The sequence below is a fragment of the Lissotriton vulgaris genome, chromosome 2_1 (genome assembly GCF_964263255.1).
Source record: "Lissotriton vulgaris chromosome 2_1, aLisVul1.2, whole genome shotgun sequence".
Classification (NCBI taxonomy): Eukaryota; Metazoa; Chordata; class Amphibia; order Caudata; family Salamandridae; genus Lissotriton; species Lissotriton vulgaris.
Window position 1 is genome coordinate 1,642,799,148 of NC_141687.1, and position 22,688 is coordinate 1,642,821,835.

General features: G+C 42.1%; 1 protein-coding gene across 12 annotated transcripts in view; it reads right to left on the minus strand.

Moving 5' to 3' along the window:
- LOC147732987 (protein 4.1-like) overlaps nucleotides 1-7,075 on the minus strand; it is a 586,946-nt gene extending 579,871 nt beyond the window's left edge. For all 12 annotated transcript variants that reach the window (XM_086957538.1, XM_086957536.1, XM_086957532.1 and 9 more), the window contains exon 1: nucleotides 6,963-7,075. In XM_086957538.1, the coding sequence (XP_086813664.1) occupies nucleotides 6,963-7,043 (81 nt within the window). In that variant the 5' untranslated portion in view covers nucleotides 7,044-7,075. The remainder of the gene's footprint in view (nucleotides 1-6,962) is intronic.
- Between the last annotated feature and the right edge of the window lie 15,613 nt (nucleotides 7,076-22,688).

Below are 22,688 nucleotides of genomic sequence, written 5' to 3' on the forward strand. Positions count from 1 at the left end.
AGGGTGCACCCACGAGTCTTGTAAGAAGCATATTGAGATTCCATACTGGTGCTGGAGATAATCTGGGTGGAATTACTCCTTTTAAGCCTTCCATAAAAGCTTTAATCACAGGGACTTTGAACAAAGATAAATGCTGTCTGTTCTGCAAATACGCAGCTACTGCTGCAAGGTGCAATCAAATAGATGTGTAAGCTAGCCCAGTTTGCTACAGGTGTAAAAGGTAACAAACAATGTTCTGAACAGAAGCATCTAGAAGAATAATTTTATTGTTATTACAATAGACAACAAATCGTTTTCACTTAGCTGTATAACAAGCTCTGGTAGTAGGCTTCCTTGCTTCTTTTAGAATAGTCATACAGTCTGGAGCCAAATTTAAATATCCCAACTCTATGACTTCAGGAGCCAAATCGCTAAGTTGAGTTCCCTGGGATTTGGATGCTTGATTTCTCTATGGTTCAGAGTGAGAAGATTGGAGGTAAGATTTAACTTTTGATGTAGAACTACTGACAGCTCTAACAGAGTGGTGTACCATGGTTGACGGTCCCATGTGAGAGATACCAAAGTCAGTGTAAATGATGTTTTCCTGAGTTCCCAAACCAGAAACGGGAGGAGGGAGAGGCGGAAAAGTGTGGGCAAATATTCCTGACCAATTCATCCATAGGGCATTGCCTTTAGCGAGAGAGGGTGTGGGAACCTGGAGGAGTTTGGGCATTGTGCGTGGTCTACTGTGGCGAACAGATCTATTTGTGGGTACCTCCATTGTTGAAAGTACGGAAGGAGAACTTGGGAATGAAGTTCCCACTCGAGTATTTGCTGCATCTTTCTGCTGAGGAGGTCAGCAATTTGATTGTTCACTCCTGGAAGGTGTTCTGTCAGAAGGTGAATCATGTGATAGATTGCCCAGTTCCAAATTGTCTGAGGCGTGACAGTTGGGAGAGTGTGTGCCCCACCCCCCTTGTTTTTGTACATAGTACATCGCTGTTATGTTGTCCGTGAGGCCTAAGACAACTTTGCGTTTGAAAAGCTTTAAGAGCTAGAAATACAGCTTGAAGCTCTAGATAGTTGATGTGGAGACGTTTGTGTCTGTCGTTCCAGAGACCCCGAATTGTGTAATGATTGAGATGTACACCCCAACCAGTAAGAGATGCGTCTGCTGTTAGCACCATCTGTGGAACAGCGTTGATGAAAGGCTGCCCTTTTGATACCTTTGTGGATTCCATCACTGCAGACAGCGATGGGTGTGGCTGTCTACCAACACTAGATCTGTTAATTGACCCTGTGACTGATTCAGTTGACGTGCTAAGCATTCTGGTAGCGGAGACGTGTAGTGACGCACTATTGCAATGCATGACGCCATAATTCCTAGTAGCCGCATGAAAGTCCTGGCTGGCAAGGTTTGGTCGATTTGGAACCTCAGCAATAGTGTCTGGATATTGCAAATTCTGGATGCATTGGGAGAGGCTAGAGTTGTGAGCGTGTTGAGAGCGGCTAGATGAGATTGCATCTGTGAAGACTGTAGGTGAGACTTTTGCATGGTGACCGTGAGACCCAATTGGGGAAGTAGGCGTAATGTTGTCTGAGTGTGTTCTAGGCACTTTTGTTGTGTGCTGGCTTTGATGAGCCAGTCGTCTAGGTACAGAAAGACGCGAATTTGATGTCTTCTGAGATGAGCTGCTACTACTGCTAGACATTTGGTATACAATCGGGGAGTTGTAGTTACTCCGAATGGGAGTACTTTGAACTGGTAGTGTTTGCCTGCTATCACAAAACTGAGATATTTGAGATGAGCTAGATGAACTGGGAAGTGAAAATATGAATCTTAATTCTAGTGCAGACATAAAATCGCCTTGCTGTAGAGTACTTTAATGCTCTGAGATCCAAAATTGGTCTTAAGGAGACGTCCTTTTTTGGGTTTAGAAAATAGATAGCGTAAACCCCTGAACCTTGGTACTGTAATGGAACTGGTTCTATGGCTTCTTTCTCTAAGAGAGATTGCACCGCTTATTTGAGTAACTTTAAATGGTCTGGCTATAGTTTGTGAATGCGAGGTGGAATGTTTGGAGGAGTGGTTGTAAGCTCCATGCAATAACTACGTTGGATAATGTCGATCAACCATTCGGCGGTCGTTATGGATAGCCAAATGGGGAGAAATTGTTGAAGTCTTTCCCCGACAGGTGTTAAGTGGTTGGGGGGGGGGGGGGGGGGGGGGGGGGGAGGGAAGTCTGGGCAAGTCACTGTTTGTTAGGGGAAGAGGTGTTACCCGGTGTGACTCCTTTATCCCCTACCTTTGGAATGGTTTCCTTTACATCCTCCTCTACAAAAAACATCAAGATGTAAAGTATTGATTGTGGTTTTTAAAAGAGGAAGCATTTGGGTATGAGGATGTTGTTTTGGACCCTGCTCTGTAAAAGTAACAGCAAAAGGAGCCCCTATTTGATGGGGACTGGAGCGCTCCCATAGACTTTGCCACTTCAGTATCCTTTTTCATTTTTTCTAAAGATTGATCAACTACAGGACCAAACAGGTGTTTTTTTTATCATAGGGGGTATTTAACATAGACTGTTGAACTTTGGGCTTAAACCCCGAAATCCTAAGCCATGCATGTCTTCTAGGGAGAATATTGGTAATGATCTCCATAGCTGCGGTGTCAGCTGCATCTAGAGCACATCTGATAGAGGAGCTAGTGATGAGTTTTCCCTCTTCGACTAGCTGTTGTGCTGTAGCCTTGTGTACTTTTGGGAGGTATTGGAGCAGCTGCTCCATTTCATCCCAGTGTTCACTGTCGTTCCCAGCTTGTAGGCCATGTGTGTTCGAGATGCACCAGTCAGTGGGTTGAACAGCCACTCGTTTTACCGAGGCATCTATAACCTTAGATTCTTTGTCTGAAGGGGGTGCATCACCAGCGGTTTGTGAATTAGATCTTTTGCGAGCATTGGACACTACTAGGGAGTCGAGAGGTAATTGCCTTTTGATAAACACAGGATCTGATGGTGAGGGTTTATATTTTTTATCTACTCTTTGAGTTAAAATACGTGCTCATACAGGGTCTTTGAAAATATCCTCTGTATGCCTCATCATGCCTTTAAGCAAGGGGAGTGTTTGACTTGACCTGTGTGTGGACTCAAGTGTTTCAAATAAAAAGTCTTCTTCTAAGGACTCTTTTTGTAAGGTTACCCCATAATCTGCTGCTCCAGCAATGAGTTGTTGAGAGGCCATATTATCGTCTGGTGGTGATGGCTTTGCAGAGTAAAGGTCTGGGTCATTATCTAATGGAGGGTCAATGGTGTAATCATTCTATGGGTCTACAGGCAAATGAGTGTCCTCATCAATAGGATCCCCATTTGGATCTGTATGTAGAGATCCCTGAGGTGTTGTATGTAAGGGATCCTCATTTATTAACTATGGAGAAGATGGTGGAGGTGGAAAGGGTTGTGGAGCAGGATAGGCAGGGCTGGTAGCCATGTCTTTCATCTTCTTCAGATTTAGCTTATAGGCAGGGTCCTCTGAAGGAAGGTTGCGTTTTAGTGGTGTTTTTGCAAACATATGTCCGGTATCAGGATGCACATACATTATTTTCTGTTTAGGATTCAATTTGGCCTTAAGAATGTCTAAAATTGGTTCTGGAGGCTCAGGGAGGCTGTCTTTCGATTTCGTCAACATTTATTTGCCCTTGGGAGTGGAAGATTTTGGCTCCAAAGTGCGTTTCTGTTTCAGAGCTGAGGGTTTAGGCTCCAAACTAGATTAGTCCTTGGAGCCTGATGATTTCGGATCCGAAGATGATTTTTTCCAGAAGGCTCAACAATTTGTTAAGGTGCCGAGCCGGCAGATGAGGAGTCGAAAACATGGTTTTGGTGCCGACCTTGGCCAGGAGGCAGAGGTGGTGCCGAAGCCTTATGTATTTTGGAAAAGGTTTTAGGGGGCAAGCGGTCTTCGGTACTCACTGCACCTTTTCCCGGAAGCACATCTTAAGACTCTAGGTCCATCTCTAGCTCAGGATCGGACTCTGAAACAGATAAGGCCTTTTCTTCTTCTGCGGCGGATGCTTCGATCTCCTCTTGCTCGGATTCTTCCCCCAAGATATCCTGAGTGTATTGAATGCTTTGACGTTGCATTTATCATCGTCGAGGACGACAATCGCGTAGAGCCTTCTTGGACCAAAACGATTTACAAGCATCGCGGTTATCCTCCTTGTGCTCCGGAGGGAGGCACAATTTACAACCTTGATATAGGTCAATGCAAGGGTACTTGGCGTGATACTAAGGACAGAATTGGAATGGAGTCCGTTCCATCAGCAGAAGGGTGGCCTGACGGCTGCCCACAAAGTTTTTTGATTGAAGATGGAGAATTTGTTGACCGATTAGATCTGCAGAGAACAGGGAAACGCATACAAAACAATACCATTGAGGCTACAGTGGATTGCGCCTCAAGGGGAACCCGAAGAACAGTTTCGAACCAGAGTGCAGCAATACACATCCGAACCCAATGGCGGAAAAAAATATAACAATGGAGTTGATGCCCATGCACACTATCACCGAAAGGAGGGGCCACCTTACCTTGTGACTGGAAAGACGTTGTCGAAGAAAAACAACTTGCAAACATCCAGACCAAACACTACCTGGCAGGAGTATGCAAAGCATGAGTATCCACAGCACACATGCCTCGAACACATTGTTACATCGGTGGGGGAAAAAACGTCACCAGAAGCACTCCACAAAGCAGAACCACATGAAGAAATATCAGGGATGACTGAGCCAACACTTACAAAAAATCTCATTAAATATGGTGGGAGAACCCATTTCCTAGTGCTAGGGCATCTCATGTTCTGCATCTTGTCAACGTCCCAGGTCCCATGAACACTAACTACAGCAACAAAGGACGAAAAAAGGTGGTAATTTCTAAAGGGACAGAAGTCGGCATCAGAGGGGAACCACTGAGCTCAGAGGAAGGACATACATAGTTCTTTTGCTTCACTGGTTCAATACCATTCTAGGTGGGGAAGCCAGAAGCCCTCCGCAAGACTCCAACAACATAACCTCAACAATGGCAGGCAACATGTTTCCCATCAGTTGTGCCCAGTCACAAAAACACTTCTTTTAATATAGAAATATTCTTCCAATACTGCAAGAATTACCAGACAATAGCATCCACTGACATTTTCTAAGCAGCCAATAAAACAGTGGTAAAACAACGGTTTTGAGTGACAGATAGGGTCATTGGTATTGAAAGCCAAGCCAGACAACATTGTTATCTTAACTAGCAAACCTGTACATTAAAGTCAGAGGTGACTGTAGATAGATGAAAGAATACCGAACATTTTCTGAAAAAAATTAGAAGAGAGGTATGGGGTTCTTGTCTTTGCTCCACAAAGCAGAAAAAAATGAATAGATTTTAATTATCACCTCTTAGTGGATGATTGCACTATATGCTACTTAATGGTATATGTCAACTTCCTCATTAATGAGGCAGCCAAATATGTGACTTCAGAATGTGTATGTCCACATTCTACATTATTAAAAGGTAATCAATCTAGTTATTGTCACATTGTTCTATTTATTTCTATTTGGAGACTAGATGGACATGTTTTTGCGATCTGATACATAAGCTAAAATATCCAGAGCTTATGAACATTATTAAAAACCACATGCCGAAGAACTGGGAACAATTTTTAAAGTGGGAATTAGGGTGTGTCAGCAATCAATAAACTTATTTGAAAAGTGATATTCCAAACACCTTGTGTGGATTAGTGAAGTACTTATCAGCAGCAGCTAAATACTTTAAGGAGTCAGAGCTGTCAATTAAGCAATAACATTATAAAATGAAATAATAAATCCTTGTTTTATTCTAAGAAATGTTTGGTTTTACCAGCGATGCACATTACCATTTTATATCCTGGGTTATGTTATTATCCTAAATGTTAATGAACTAAATGAGAGCAATTAACTTACCTTGATTAACAATGCTTTTAGTCTTTGTATATGAAAGGATGGCCGTCCCATTTGTGTAACGATTTTAACTAATCATGAAATAAAATTTGATTTGAACTAGGAAAAGATGCCTGGGATATGTGTATACACCAAGCATGCTCCCCATGGGTGGGACCAACTGTGCCATTAACTCACCTCTGAGTGGAAGAGAAATATTAATTTTGGGAACAACTCAAAGAAGCTTGGTGAAAAAAGCATGAGCTGAGCCAGAAGCTTCTGGCAGACCGTGGACAGAAAAGGGGTTATCTGGTTTTCCAAAATTAATTGTCCAAGCTTGAAGCAGCTCTGAGGGTATGATATATAAAAGATGCATAATCATATTTCACCTCGTAAGACTAACCTGTACAACCAGGAATCCTCAGGACAGTCTGTAGTTATTTACAGCAGTCATTCATGAATACTATATGTGGCTTTTTTTTTGTTCAATATTGCCTCAAACAAAATATGAATTCAGGCGAAATTAGAACAAAAGGATCAGTCCATCTATTCAGTACTACAAAAAACTACCCCTCACTGTTTCAAAGGTTTGCTTCTGAAAAGTGCCTAGAATTATGACGTTATACAGTAAGCACAACAAAATAAAAGAAAAGAATTAGAAGAAGTAGAAAAGTATATACAGTTGCATTAACAGTGTTGAAAGAATGTCAGGTGATTCAAATGTGCTATACCTGACATAACACAAAGTTTATGATAGTAAACTTCACGAAACTGACCGAGAAGAAATGCACAAGATGCATAATATGGTAATGTCACATTTCACTTGGAACTAAAGCTCAGCATTGAGCTGTAAAAGGACATATGCACACCCCTTTTGATCATGGCTTTCCTCCAGTGGAGGGCTAGATATTTCAAAAAGAGTTTATCCCTGTACATAATTATCTCGAACAGGCTTTAATATATAAACACTATTTCATTGCATTTACAATTTACTACAAATTCAACATTTAATTGTGAGACTATTCTTACTACTTATCGTACCCTTGTAGATTCTGACTCCCAAATCGCCAACCCAAAGTAATCTTCTTCCATGAGATTAAGGTGATCGCAGACTTTCTTCATCAAATCTTGTCCTTTAGCATGTTTCTACAAATATCAACATATTCATTTTACAGTTGTGCTTGCTCAACACAACACATCTTTGCAAAAAACAACAAGATACTATGGGTAATGTAATGGATGTAACATAAACATCAATAAATCTGGTAAACAGAAGAGATCAATTTTATACAAACGTGGCATATAGTTCAACTAATAAAAGGAAAACAAAATCAGCCTTAAAATGTGTAATGAAAATTGTGACTGTCTGGACAAGGCTATTTGTAATATAAGAGATATCTATAAGGTTCTGGTTATGCGCTCCAATTCAAAATATTTTCCTTCAAAACGGAGTAAATGTAACCGTTATCTTTCAATTCACAACTGCTCCCCAGTGCTTCTTAAACCTAAGGAAACCTTAGAACACTAGTCCTACTGCATATCACCCATGAGAGACCATTACAATCTAATTAGAGCCTTGATGAGTTGAAAAAGTTCTGTCATCAAATGTTACACGCATATTTAGTCAGACAGCGCAATGATATGTGTACCCAGCACATCAAATTCCTTAATTGTCCCATAAGTGCTCTTATGTGCCTCAAGCTAGGCAAAATACCATTCAACATTCATCTTGGCATCAGTGTATACATCTGAATACATGATATACATCAAATGTAACAAGTGGCAAAATCAAGGTAGTGGGTTTCCTTCTGCTTCGAAGGACAGGACTAACCAAATAGACTTACAAGTTCAACATATCACTGAGGTCCAAGTTTAGCAATTGTCCATTCATAAGGCGTTGAATATTTCTACGATAATGAAGTCAGGAAAAACTACCCTCAAGACTATGCTAGGAAGCTCTGTGATTGGTCTGTTCTATTCTCAACTAGAATGAAGAGCTTTTATGCAGGGCTTCAAGTGGGTTCTTCAAAAATAATGGGACAAAATAAAGAACACACATCTACAGCCTTTGTGGAAAGGCCCTATTACCAGTCATACGTTGCAAACCTTTCCCACACCTCTTCTACATGGTTCTACGGAAATTCTTAGCCCGAAAAGAACATGCTCTATGTATAGTGCAACAAAAGATTACTGCTTATGAAAAAAAAAGACTGTACATGAACTTTCAAATGAACCCCTGTTCCACAGATTTCGTAACATTTGGAAAGGCAGACAAGGATTATGTTACTTACCCTGTAAGCATCTGTTCTTGGCACGTAGAGCTGTAGATTCACATGCTTTACATACTCCTACCATCTAGAGTTGGGTCTGGATGCTTGCAAGTTAATTTCTTCAAAGAAGTCTTTTCCAGTCATGAGGTAAGGTGACGACTCCTTTCGGTGATAGTGCGAGTGGGCATCGACTCCACTGTTAAGACTGTTTTCCCGCAAGACGGTGAGAATGGAGAACGTAAGTGTAGTATAGAGATGTCCTTGCTTGTATGATGTAAATAATAAGAACTGCAATGACCACTGGTGACCGGGGAAGAGGCATAAATCATATGAATCTACAGCTTTACATGCCAAGAACAGATGCTTACAGGGTAACAATCTGTTTGAGGCATTTGTGCTGTAGCTACACATACTTTGCATAGACTGTATAGCAGTAGCCTCGAAAGCGGTGGCTAGCCAGTGGGCGTTGCGGTGGTTTGAAAAAGTGTTTTTAGCAGTGCTTGTCCTACATTGGCTTGTTGACGTGCTAATACATCCACACAATAAGGTTTGGTAAATATGTGTGATGTAGACCATGTAGCTGCTTTATATATTTCAGCTATACGAATGTTACCTAAGAAGCCCATAGATGCTCCTATTTTAAGAGTAGAATGTACTCTAGGAGGTATAGATAAAGTTCTTTTGGCTTTAATATAGCATGTTTGGATGCATTTTACAATCCATCTAGAAATGCCAGATTTTGAAATAGGTTTTCCTTTATGAGGGGGAGCAAAAGCAACAGACAGCTGCTTTGTTTTATGAAAATCCTGTCATATCAATGTAATACAATAACACTCTTTTAACATCTAATGTGTGTAGTGCCCTTTCTGCTAATTAATCAGGTTCAGGGAAAACAACTAGTAACTCAACTGATTGCTTAATATGAAAAGCAGAAACAACTTTTGGAAGGAGCTTTGGGTTAGTCCGAAGACCCACTCTGTCTTTATGAAGTTTATGAATGGTTTTTCTAAAGTTAATACCTGGAGCTCACTGACACGACTTAGTGAAGTGATAGCAATCAAGAAAGCAATTTTCAAGAAAAGAAATTGTAGTGGAAAATTCTGCAATGGTTCAAAAAGGTGGACCCATAAGTCTTGTTAGAACAACATTTAGGTTCCATGCAGGTGGCACTCTTGTTGCGATCACTCTTTTAAGGCCTTCCGTTAATTTAATCACAGGTACTTTGAATAAAGATAATAGATGTCCGTTTTGAAGATCTGCTGCTACGGTTGCAAGGTATAGGCAAGGCCTGCATGTTGTAGATGCAATACATAGGTTTATCTGTTGTATCAAAGCATCTAATAAATCAATGGGTTGATCATTACAATATATAACAAACTTTTTACATTTGCTGAATAACATGCTCTAGAAGTAGGCTTTCTTGCGTATTTAGGAATGGTCATACAATCTTATGGAAGATTTAAGTATCCAAACTCTATGACTTCAGGAGCCAAATTGCTAGGTTAAGCTCCCTGGGGTTTGGATGTCGGACTTCTCCATATTTCCGAGTCAGAAGGTCTGAGGGAGCTGAAGCTTCTGTTGGGGGAAGTACTGAAAGTTCTGGAAGTGTTGTGAACCATGGTTAAGGAGCCCAGGTGTGAGCTACTAGAATTAGGGTGAGAGATGTTTTTCTGAGCTTCCGAACTAGAAATGGAAGAAGACGGAGAGGCGGAAAAGCGTAAGCAGATATTCCTGACAAATTCATCCTTTGGATAGCGGGTGTGGGAACCTGGAGGCGAGGTTAGGACATTTAGTGTTATCTGCTGTTGCAAAGGGTTGTATGATTATACAACTACCTCCTAATTCACAAGTGCCTAAACCACGAAGGCTAAACAACGATCAAAGCCAAACCACTAAGTATTAAACCACGACTTCCTGAACCACGAAACATATTCAATTTACATATTTACCCAATCTGCCACTACCTTCAAAATAGAACATACCATGAGCAACTTGCTTTCTGGCTGCGCTTTAACGGACTTGCAACTTTTTAGTTATCTTGCTTCACTCATTTGTAATGAACCTTCCGCGGGCCTCTTTGGCAACGATACGTGTTACATTTTTTTTTAATTTGAATTCCCCTATACGATCTGCAAAGTGGCAAAAGATTTACCTCCTGAATTTCATTCTACAAGGGTGAGTTCCGGTGATACTGTTCATTATACAAAGATCAACTGGGCACTTGTAGTCATGTGAGTTCTTAGCAGTGTGTTTTTTTTTTTTAAATGTTGGAGGTCTGCCCAGTACTTTTTTAAATCAGCGCTGAGTGCCTAACTCTATCTGTTATTTTGGGGAAATGCTGCAATTCTTCCTCTGTGTGTGGAGATTAGACTGCGGGCCGCCTATCTAAGGCGTAACTGGTCTCATGACAGAGGACACACTCCCCCATGCCATGCCGGCGTTTCAGACCAGAACAGTCAGTTTTCCATCTAGAATAGTCATTATTAGAGTTATTATTATTATGGTTCTCATTATTTTATTACTAATTTTTACAATTACTATTAGTAGTAATACGCTTATTGTCAGTAGTAGCAGCGATCGTGTTGTTCCTCCATACACTTAAATCGGGAGACCCCCTGCCTTCCGCCGGGAGCTGCTGTCGTGTTCATACATGAACAACACCCTGGATACTACACACACAGAGAAAGTATGGCAGCATTTCCCCCAAATAACAGGGAGAGTTAGTCATATCAAGTGAGCTTTCACCCCTTTGCCATATCTCAGGAAGTGGCATTTGTTTTGGTCTTAATGATATCGCACATCACAGAAAGGCCGCCTTTGTCTCTGGGGAAATCTCAGAACGCTTCACACATTTTGTGATATTCTGATATGTAACTTCAAATTATCATAAAAGCATGTAAAAGGTCATTGCAGGAACCAGAAGAATAGCATGGGCCCGATTTGCAGGCTCTGGTGATGCTCAAGAATGATGTGTATTCCCAGCAACCTTTGCATAAATCCGCCATGGAAGCCACAGCTCCGAAGTGACTCTCCTTACTAAATAAATAAATATGTCTAAGAGGTTCTCACTTATCACAAAGTTACAAAAAAAAGTTACTAGGCAAATGTGAGTGAAAATCGGTGTAGAAGAACCAAGGGAATAGACTGTTTCCCATTACAACAGTAACTCTGTACATTTCTTGTATACATATTAATTGAATATTAATCTTAAATGTGTAAGCAGAAAATCTATCTCTCCTAAATGGATGATGGCTGCTAGAAGTTAGATAAAAAAAGAACAATTAAATTTACCTTTGAAAATCGTAGTTCAATTAGCAGTTGTAAATGAAGTAGTAGTTAAGAAGGTTGTGGTTAAGGTCCAGGTCGTTGTTTAGGATTCGTTGTAAAGGATACTCGTTGTAAAAAATTAGTTGTTAAGGCCATTTCCTGCTGCAAAGAGATCGATTTGCGTAAACCGACATTTGTGGAAATATGGGAGGAGAACTTGAGGGTGGAGTTCCCACTCGTGGAATTGTTGCCGCATCCTGCTGAGGAGGTCGGCAAATTGGTTGTCGGTCCCTGGAAGGTGTTCTGCTAACAATTGAATTTTGTGATGTATTGCCCAACGCCAAATGGTCTGAGAGAGGCGTGATTACTGAAGATAGTCTTTCCCCCTCCGGTAGTCGTCATATTGTTCGTCCAAACTAAGACAACTTTACCCATCAGGTGAGGTAGAAACGCTTGGAGCGCTAGATGAACAGCCAGAAGCTCCAGGTAGTTCATGTGGAGATTTTTGTTTTTGGTGTCCTCGAGACCCTGAACTGTTAGATGTTGAAGATGGTAACCCCACCATGTAAGGGATGCATCGGCTGTGAGCATGACTTGTGAAACAGGGTCGATAAAAGGCTGTCCTTTTGATAAGTTTTGGGTGTTCTACCACTGCAGAGAGTTATGGGTGTGGCCGTTTACCAACACTAGATCTTTTCATTGACCCTGCGCTTGATTCCATTGTTGTGTTAAGCATTCCTGTAGAGAATACATGTTTAATCTTGAATGAGGTAATATAGCAATGCATGATGCAATCCTTCCTAACAGTTGCATTAAAGTTCTTACTATTAGATATTGGTTGCTTTGAAACTGTAGTTGCAGTGTTTGGAAATTGTGAATTCTGGTTGCATTGGGATAGGCTAAACCTGTCTGAGTATTTAGGATAGCTCTGAGATAGGGTTGCAGCTGTGTAGGCTGCAGATGGAATTTGTGCGCACTGATTGTGAATCCCAATTGGTGAAGGAGATATAGTGCAAAACGAGAGGAGTCTTGGCTTTGATGAGCCAATCGTCTACATATGGGAAGACAAACATTTGTTATCTTCTTAGAGGAGCAAAAAATACTGCTAGACATTTGGTAAATATTCTGAGTTCTGGAGTTGCTCCAAATGGGAGCACTTAGAACGGATAGTGTTTTCCTGCAGCCACAAATCGGAGTTATTTTCGGTGTGCTGGGTAAATAGGGATGCGAAAGTATGTGTCCTTTAAGTCAAGTGCCGATAGTCATTTTGTCGTAAGAGAGGAAGCACTTAGTGTGTGTAAACACAACAGGTGATGGACCGAGTGTGGATCAATGTCACACACTCACCCCAGTCCAAAGATCTGGGCCCAAATCCATCGTTTTTTTGCACTCCACACCACCCTGGGTTAGACAATGGCGATATGCAAATCAGCTCTGACCCTGTGCATATCGCCATTCTGTCCATCACCTGTTTTGTTTGCAATACCGCCATAAGTGCGCTGGGGATGCTCAGACGTGGGTCCCAGGCACTCCACACCACTGGAGTCAAGCTAGCCGGGCTGATGAGAGGTGTTACCTCGAAACCGGTCCGGTCCTCGGATGCTTGATTCCGTTCTGGGAAGGACATGGCTTTTGTAGTTCGGACTGGACTGTTCCCATGGGGCACAGGGTCAGAGCTGATTTGCATATCGCCATTGTCTAACCCAGGGTGGGGTGGAGTGCAAAAAAACGATGGATTTGGGCCCAGATCTTTGGACTGGGGTGAATGTGTGACATTGATCCACATTCTGTCCATCACCTGTTTTGTTTGCACTTAGTGTGTGTGGCCATATGGAAATGCTCTGATAGAATGTATAAATTTAGGGGTCAGAGATCTATTATTGGTAGTGTAGACCAGTCCTTTTTGGGATTAGGATCCTTGGTGTTGTATTGGAACTGGTTCTTTAGCTTCTTTTGTCAGAAGAGCTTGTACTACTCGTTTGAGCAGTTGTTGGCGCCCTAAACAGAGTTTGTGAATGCGAGGTGGAATTTTGGGGGGTTGGCTTGTGAGCTTCAGACAATAACCATGTTGGATAATGTCCAACACCCATTTGTCTGTTATTGATTGCCAAATGGGAAGAAACTGTTGCAGTCTTCCCTCGATAGGTGTATGAAGGTCAAGGGGGATTGTAACTAAGTAACTCTTTATTGGGAGATGGGAGTGGTACGGGTGGGTGTACTTCTACCTCTTGCTTTAAAATGGTTTCCTCTATAACCTTCCATGTAAAATCCTCTAGACATTTTTTAAGTGATTCATCTACTTGAGGACCAAATAAATGTTGTTTATTGAATGGGACATTTAGTATGGTTTGTTGTACCTCTTTCTTGAAACCAGAGATTCATAACCATTCATATCCTCTAGCTGTGGTATCAGCAGCATCCAATGCACACCTAATAGAGGAATTAGAAATTAGTTTTCCCTCTTGTACTACGTCTTGCCCTCTTATTTTGTGTTCTTCTTGGAGGTCTGGGAGTAACTCCTCTATTTCGTCCCAGTGGGACCTGTCATACCTAGCCAAAAAACCTTGAGTATTGGCTATATGTCAGTGGTTGGATGATTGTGCAGCCACTCTTCTGCCCGAGGCATCTATTAAGTTGGCCTCTGTCTGGAGGTGGTGCATCCACTGTGTTTGGGACTTTGCTCTTTTACGAGCATTGGAAACAACTAAGGAGTTCAATGGAAGCTGGCACTTAAATAAAAATTGGGTCAGATGGTGGGGTTTTATATTTTTTATCCACCCTAGGGATTATAATACGTGCTCTAACTGGATCCTTGTAAATGTCATCTGCATGCATCATCATAACTTTTAACATAAGTAATGATTGTGTTGTCCTATGTGTGGTTCCTAATGTTTCAAAATAAGAAATCTTCTTCCAAAGAGTCCTTATGTAAAGCAACTCCATGATGTGGTGCTGCTCTAGAAATTAACTCCTGGTATGAAGTGTTGTCATCGGGAGGGGAAGATTTAGCAGGATATAGATCCTGCTCTGTGTTTGTAGGAGGATCTACATTGTAATCATCCCTAGGATCTGGAGGAAATTTTCCATAATTGTCATCCCCATCCCCTGTATCATGATCTGTATGTGGAGAGCCCTGTGGTGTGATGTCTGGAGGGTCTTCTGTTGGTGCAATAGGTACTGGTAAAGAAGGTGGAGGGGTATGAGAAATAGGATTTATAGGGCTAGTAGCAATATCCTTTTTTTTTTTAAAGAGAGATTCTGTAATCAGTGTCCATCTTTCTCTGGATGATGGTATCGCTGTTTTTACTATAATACGTGTCTGGATTTATGTGCAGTTTCTTTCTGTTTTGGATCCAGCTTTTGTTGCATGGTTTCCAAAGATGGCTCTAGAGGCTCGGCTTGAGCCGGAAGACTTGACGTGTGCGTTCGGTGCTGAGCCAGAGGGCGGCCGTTAGAAGCAGAGTCTTGGTGAATACCATGGCCAGATGGCAATGGTGGCCCGGAAGCCTTATGTTTTATGGAAGCGGGTTTAGGGTGTTGTATCCCCAGCTCGGAATTGAAATCTTGTACGTAAAAAGCCTTTTCTTCTTTCGCTCCGACGCTTCCATTTCTTCTTGTTCGATATCTTCTCTGAAGATATCGGGGTTTTGTTCAATGTTTTGCAGCTGCATTCCTTTTGTCGAGCCCAACGATCTTGGAGGGTTTTCTTCAAGCGGAATGAACGACAGGTGTCACAAACTTGTTCCTCGTGTTCCGGAGATAAACACAAGTTACAAACTTTGTGAAGGTCGGCACGTGGATACTTGGAATGGCACGGAGGGCAGAATTGGAACGGAGTCCGTTCTATCAGCAAATGTACTCTATTTTAATGTTTCGAGTGGAAGTAAAGAACAGGCTGGGCCGAAGGCTGCTTTTGGAGGTTTGTCGATCCAAATGCGAGAATTTCCTGAATTTCGACATACGGAGTATGGAAATCGCACCCGAAACAATACAGACGAGGGTTCAGTGGGTAGCGAACAGAAGGGACCCCTAAAACGGTTTTGACCTGGAGCATAGCAAACCACATTCGAACCCGATGGCCAATGTAGTCGATGGCCATGCACACTATCACTGAAAGGAGGAAACACCTTACCTCGAGACTGGAAAAGACTTCTTCAAAGAAAACCAACTTGCAAACAGCCAGGCCCAACACTAGATGGCAGGAGTATCTAAACAGCAAAAATTCAGAGTTCCTTCTCCTGGATTCACTATTTATCAAATCTTTAATTAGTCATGGGGTCTTCCCTAGAGAAGCAAGGGGGTTTGTAGTGTTACAGTAGTTACCAAATTTACACTTCAATGAAAATGGTGCCCACGGGTATCAGCAAAAACATGAAACAATAGTGTTGTTGTATAAAAATATTGATCAATTATTTATTTAAAAACATAATGCAAACAATTTATAATAAGTCACAACATGTACAAAATTACAAATTTATTCTAGGTTTTTACAAACGCAAAAAACATTCATCATTTTAAAAAGATTATTATTAAAACATCATACTGTCAATTATACAATGGTTTTTGAAAAAGTGTCGACGCGACGTTTCGGTGCCTCTTTATTTTGCACCTTCTTCAAGGACTCGTTCACGATTCAGTTATTCTACTCTGAAAACATACAGTGATACATAATGTTAGGCCCATATTTTCGTACATTTGCACATAGATATTTAATAACATTTCTAGACTTAGCTAGTATTTGGTAACTATGAACATCAATACAAACGCCCTGCGGTTTCTTAGCATTCATTTTGTTAACAGAATGCCAAGGATGGAATACATCCCTTGTGTTATGGGGGGTCTAATTGTTGTTATTTAGACACCTAGTGTTCTACTCCTTACAGGTTCTCACTTTCAGGGTAGATATATCGCCTTGGTGGGTTCTTTGATTTTTTTAAAATTTCAAACTGAACCCTTTAACTTACCCAGGTGCGAACATCCTGGTGATCTTTCTTGTATTTCAGATTGAACACGTTTCTTCTTGTGCTCACTGTCTTTCCTTATCACTTATTTCTAAGGAAAATTGTATCGTAAGTCATGATCGATAACTGTGCTTGTTTTTTACTTTAACTGTTGTTTTTGCACTGTAATGAACTTATTCCAAAAAATTTTTACCTTGTGCAAGTGTCTTTGGTTGAGCGTCACTTGTTTTGGTAAAGATTGGGGACACGCTTCAGTCCTGTTAAGAGGATGTGTTCTAGTTATACCACTGGTTATCTAGTGTATTTGCTCCAACATTCAACATATTTTTGCCACTAAAACAGCATGTTACTGGCTGTCTAGAGGCTCTATTTAGTCTAAATTTAACGTGACATTTCTTACCGGTCCGCTTTACTCTTGGTCTTTTGAGAGTGATGGAGGACGCCTCTGGGAGCTACCTTCTGATAATTTCATCCACCATTAACTCTGTGAAATACATTTTGTTATATTTATTACTCTAATGCCCTAACTTTTGTCACTCAATTCTACTTTACAGGGGAAATTTATTACCTGTATGGTTAGAATGAATACATCTTAAGTTTATTTCTTTCTCCTTATAGCTTCTTCTTTGTGGGGCTTTTTTATCACATTAGCGGTCCACTCTATCAGGGAGAATCAGAAAATACTCACATTTAGTCAAGCATTGCCTTGCTATACTCTACTCTTAAGTTAACTTTAACTGTTATAAATTATTTTAGCTTAGTTTAACTCTTAGGGAGTACCTAAGTATAGCCATGTTGTTAGTAGTCAGAGGGGTCCTTTCTCACTTGCTCACCTGTCAAGGATAGCTGAACTGCACGGCGTCCTCCACCTTCCTGGGCTCGTTTGGAATGAATGATTGCTGTTCTAAACCCTCATTTTTATACTACATCTTATTGGGTAATTACTTGCACCTGTGGTTAATCATTCCATCTGTTGCGTTCGATGGATGTTTTTGGTTGGGCATACCGGTCGCCATCTTGTAGTGCCTTTTTTAATTAATATACTTGTTACTGTTCCTTGTGATTGTGGGTCTCTCTATTTTTTTAAGTATCTATGAATGGGTTTCTTCGTGTCTTATATCAATTCCGTGTATTTACGGCATTAGACCATTTAAAACGGAGCGTTCTTGCGGACTTTTTTGAATCGTCTCTATTCGGTGTTAATTTTTATAATACTCGCGTATTTTTGCTTTTTATAGTACCAGCGTATTTTTGTTTTTTTGTTGTACCAGTGCTCACTTTTTTACTCAAACCACCTCTAATGCGCTCACGTTTTTCGCCGGTGCCAGGATGTACAACCGGGCTCGGTTTCTTTGTATGGTGATCTCGGTCACATAACGTGGCCGCCATCTTGTAATGTGCAATGTATTACCCTTATCATATCTTTTATTCCCTATGCTTTGAAGGAAAAAGTTGTTCTGGGTGTTTTTATTTTAGTCTTTTTGTTGGCATACTATTATCCCAGCTTCTCATTGTTTAACCCTTGCGTGACCCTGTGCTTTTGGCATTTATTTAAAACTAATTTAGTTGGTGTGTTTTGCATGGAGTTTATTTCTGAGCCCTGTGTCTAAGGGATTTTCACGATGTTATTTAACGGTTGCATCTATTTTTGCTCGCCCTTTTAAAGTTGGTACGCTTTATCGCTGTGTTGCACTCTTCCATATTCGATGCCTTAAGTATAGTTGTTTAAACTGTTGTTTATATGGGTGCCATTTTGGATTGGGAAGGGGCTGCCTTTCACACTGGGTCGTGTGGAGATAGAGCCTGCTTGTTAATAATGTCAATTTTCATTACTGCCCATTCATAAATCTATAATTAGGTTCATTTGAAATTTGACAATTCATCAATGTTGGCTAGAGTCATAACGCTATTTCCTCAATATTAGTTTGTTGTTTGGAGCTATTTACAAATTATATGGTATTTTTCAGTATTTTTCAAAATATTATCCATAGGGATATGTTTGTCTTCCCTTGAGGTGTGCATTAATGTGCAGCCAGGGGTTATTTTGGCTATTTCTTCCTTCCTGTCTCGATGTCTGAAACATCTGCACGTTTATCCTACACTTTTTACTCCTGCAGATCTTTTACAAAATTCTCTCCCATTCTTCTCTATTGTTTAATCCAGTTTTGTAACTGTTGAATTTGGACATAAAAAACTGTTCCCTTAATTTACGTTTCCTGGTCATATCTCCCCCTCTTCTGTTTGTGGTTATTGCTTCTAAAACACACCACCTAAGGTCCTCCACTTTGTGGTTCTGTTCTAACCAGTGTGTCACTAGGGGGGCGGCCGTTTTCTTTGTATGAATTGCTGATCTGTGTTCATTAATCCTTGATCTAATTTCACGTTGTGTCTCGCCAATGTATATTTTGGCACAGGGACATTTGATCAGATATACAACGTTTTGCGTTTTACAGTTGAATAAAGATCTATAAGTATGGGTTGTTTTACCACATTTGATGCTTGTTCCTGATATTATTAGGGTGCAGTTTGTGCAATTTCCGCAGGAGTATCTAAACCACACGTCTCGAACAAATCACATAGCAAGTAACATTTTCCATGTGAGGCCTGTGGCTGTAGATACACATGCTGGGCATAATACTCTAAAGCAGTGGCTAGCCTGTGGGTTTTGCAGAGGGCTGAAACAGTGTACGGCATAGTGCCAGGCCAACAGCAGCTCTTTGGCGAGCCAGTCTGTTAGAATTGGGGGTCTCTGGTTGGCACAGATAGGTACTTGTGACAAGCAGGGACCCTCTCTTCTAGTCAGGGCAAGGGAATTACCATCTCTCAAAATAACCCCTGCTCACCCTCTAGGTGGTGTGGCACGAGCAGTCAAGGCTTATTTCAGAGGCGATGTAAGTTAAGCAGTTGTGACCACGTACAGTAACCCAGTGACAACACTACAAATGGACACCACACAGGTTTTCTATCAAAAATAAATACACTTTATAAAGAGTTATCACAAGACCAATAAACGACAAAAAGTATCCACAGTACTATTAAGTTTTAAGAGTTCAGGTTAAAAAGGCTTAATTCAAGGGTCTGTGCGAGACGGTAGCCTTGTCCGGTTACAGCGTTGCTGAAAATAACACAAGTCTAACAAATCCAGCGGACCGCGGCGGTCCGGGCCCACTCAAATGTCGACAGACTCAGTCACAGTACTTTTTCCTTGAGGCGGCCGGCACGGACGTGCGAGCCGGTTCCGGTGATCGTCGCGGTGCAGAAAACGGAAGCGTTGCAAGACGCGTTGTCCCTCAATGCGGTGCCGACAGCAGCCCGTTGAGAGAGTCGGTGGATCCAAGGCTTGTGTTGCAGGGAGAGACTGTACTTCGATGCGGTGCTTGCAGCTTGCGGTGCGGCGAACGAGCCGGAGTTCAGGAGCTGGCGTCGGTCAGTCTGAATAGCGGTGCGAGTCGGGCTGTGCGTCGCGAAGCGTGCGAGGCGGTTCCCAACTCCGGTGCTGTAACAGGACTCGAAGTCAGCAGCAGTGACCGCGTCGGTCAGACCAGTTCGATTCGGTGTAGCGAGGCGTTGCACGTCGCGGTGTCCTTCCAGTCGCGGTGCAGGCTGCGGCTCGTTGACGCCGTCAAGACGGAGTCGGTGAGCGCAGATCTTGTAATGTTCGAGGCGGACGTTGCTTGGTGCGGTGCCTACAGGACACCGGGCCGGTCGTGAGAGTCGGTCACAGCTCCCTGCCTCTGTTGCCACTTGTTTCCAGCAGCAATTCACAAAGGCTGGTGAAGTCCACTGGTTCTGGGACGTCGGTCAGGGGGCAAGCTCTCTTCCAAGCCCTTGGAGATCTTTGCACAAGTTGAAAGAAAAGTCCACAAAGATCTTTCTCCTCTCTTTGGCAGTCAGGCAACCACTGCAGGCTAATCCCCCAAGCAGCACTTCAGCTTGGGAATAGTCTCTCCTCAGTTACTTCAGGTTCCTTCTCCTCAGCAGAGGTTTCATCTTGTAAGTCCAGAAGTGATCTAATTTCATGGGATCAGGGTCCCAATACTTATACCCCAAAATCCTTTGTTCTGAGGGGAGAGGGGCCTGTGCCCAGTTTGAGCCAGTTCTGAAGCACTCTGTTTACCAGACTTCTCCTTTCCTTTCACAGCGCAGGGCAGGCACATCAGACGCCCCACAGGAGGTGGAGCCAGCATTGTGGAAGGCAAGTACAGTCCTGGAGCACTTTGTTGACAGTCTTCCTCCTCTTCATTCAGTGTGCAGGGCAGAGATATCAGACACCACAGGGGGTGGAGCCAGCATTGTAGAGGAAAGACCCAGCCCTATTCAGGTCCCAGGTGCAACTCCTCACTCCCATCTAGATGCAGAGCTCCCTATTCACCACCGGGCAGCTCCACCCTGTCTCCTGGAATTCCCGAGCCCTGTCACACACAAACCCAGACAAGGAATACACAACCTCGCAGAGGCAGGCTCAAATGGTTAGGCAAGCAAATACCTACTTTCTAAAAGTGGTATTTGCAAACACAGAATATTAAAATAAACTTCACTAAAAGATGTATTTTATTATTCTGAGTCCAGGCATACTAAACTCGAATTTCTACCATGTTCTCTGACTCTGCTAGGATTATAAAGTGTAACAACCCAGAAGCCCATTCTGGCCTATGGAGAACAGCTAGCCTTGCAATAGTGTAAAACGAAAATGGCTGTAATTCACTATTAGGACATGCCACACACATCAGGGCTTGTCCTACCTTATACTTATAATGCACCCTGCCCTTGGGCTTACCATAGGGGTGACTAATATGAAGAAAAGGGAAGGTTTAGGGACTGTCAAGTGAGTGCACTTGCCCAGTCAGCATGACAGTACCAGACTGCACGCAGGCTCTGCAATGGTAGACCGTAGACACATTTTACAAGGCCGCTTCTGTGGGTGGCACAACCAGTGCTGCAAGCCCACTGGCAGCATTTGGATTTACACGCCCTGGGCACACTCAGTGCACTGTACTAGGGTCTGACAGTAAACCAAACATCCATTCATGGAACCACTAATCAATACATCAGTTTACAGTAGGGAGCACTCGCACTGTGGCACTGGACAGCAGTGGCACAGTGCCCAAAGCATCTAACACCAGCAAAAACACATGAGGCAACAGCAAAAAAATGGAAGGGAGACCCACGCCAATGGTGCCAGGTCTAACACAGTCTATCTACACAGTGTATAACTAGAGACCGAAATGTCGACCTACACACTTTTTCCCTTGATATTTATTTGTGGCTTATTTTGAGAAAAAGTGTTGCCAATTGTCACAGTGAAGGTTAACAAGTGTCGAATAACTACCTTCTGGTCTCATTGCATGTATTGTATATAAGTACCCTTTACAAAAATTCTAATATAAAAAGTGAATATTTTCATATATACACCCGTTTCTGCTTGTTTTGTACACCATTTCTTTTTATATATATTCCATATGAAATATATTGTTCTGCCTTAGACGGTGCTTCACCCGTTTGAAGAAATTGTGTTTTCTTAAATAAATTAATCAGCAAGCATACAGTTAATCTTGCTCTCAAATGTTACTATAAAATAATCTAATTACATAACCAAAGAAATCCCATGGAGGCACATTTACCCATTCCTCTTGTTTTGCCCGAGCCCTCAAGGGTAGTTTGGGTTGTCAATTTTACTTATCATTGCAGTGCCTGGGGGCTTTGGTCCACTGTGGAGTTGTAGGAGGAGGTGGTCTTAGTGCCTAACTATATGATGGGCACCGAAAGAACCTGCGAGGGGTGGCTGTTTGAAGCCTTTGTTGTTTCAGTTTCTTTTTTAATCTTTTCCAACATCTGGCCAATCTGTGGTCCACACAGATGTTGGTCATAGATCCGCAGTTTGAGCAGATTTTGTTGGACTTAAGGCTTGAATCCAAAAATGCGCAGCCACGCATGCCCGCACAACAGGATGCTGGAGAATATGCCCTGAGCAGCAGTGTTGGCAGCATCTAGTGCACAACAGATGGTGGCATTAGAAATCTGCTTACCCTCTGAAATGATCTTGTACACCTTCTTGCTATTCTGCTCTGGGAGATGCTGGAGCAGCTCCTCAATAATGGCCCAGTGGGTACAGTCCTAGCACAAAAGCAGCACAATGAAATTGGTGATTCACCAATGGTTAGCTGATTGCACAAGGACCTTCTTTCCTGTAGCGTCAATGCACTTGCATTGCTTTTCTGGTGGCGGGGGCATCAAAAGTAGCCTGTGAGTTAGCTCTCTTGAGGCCGGTA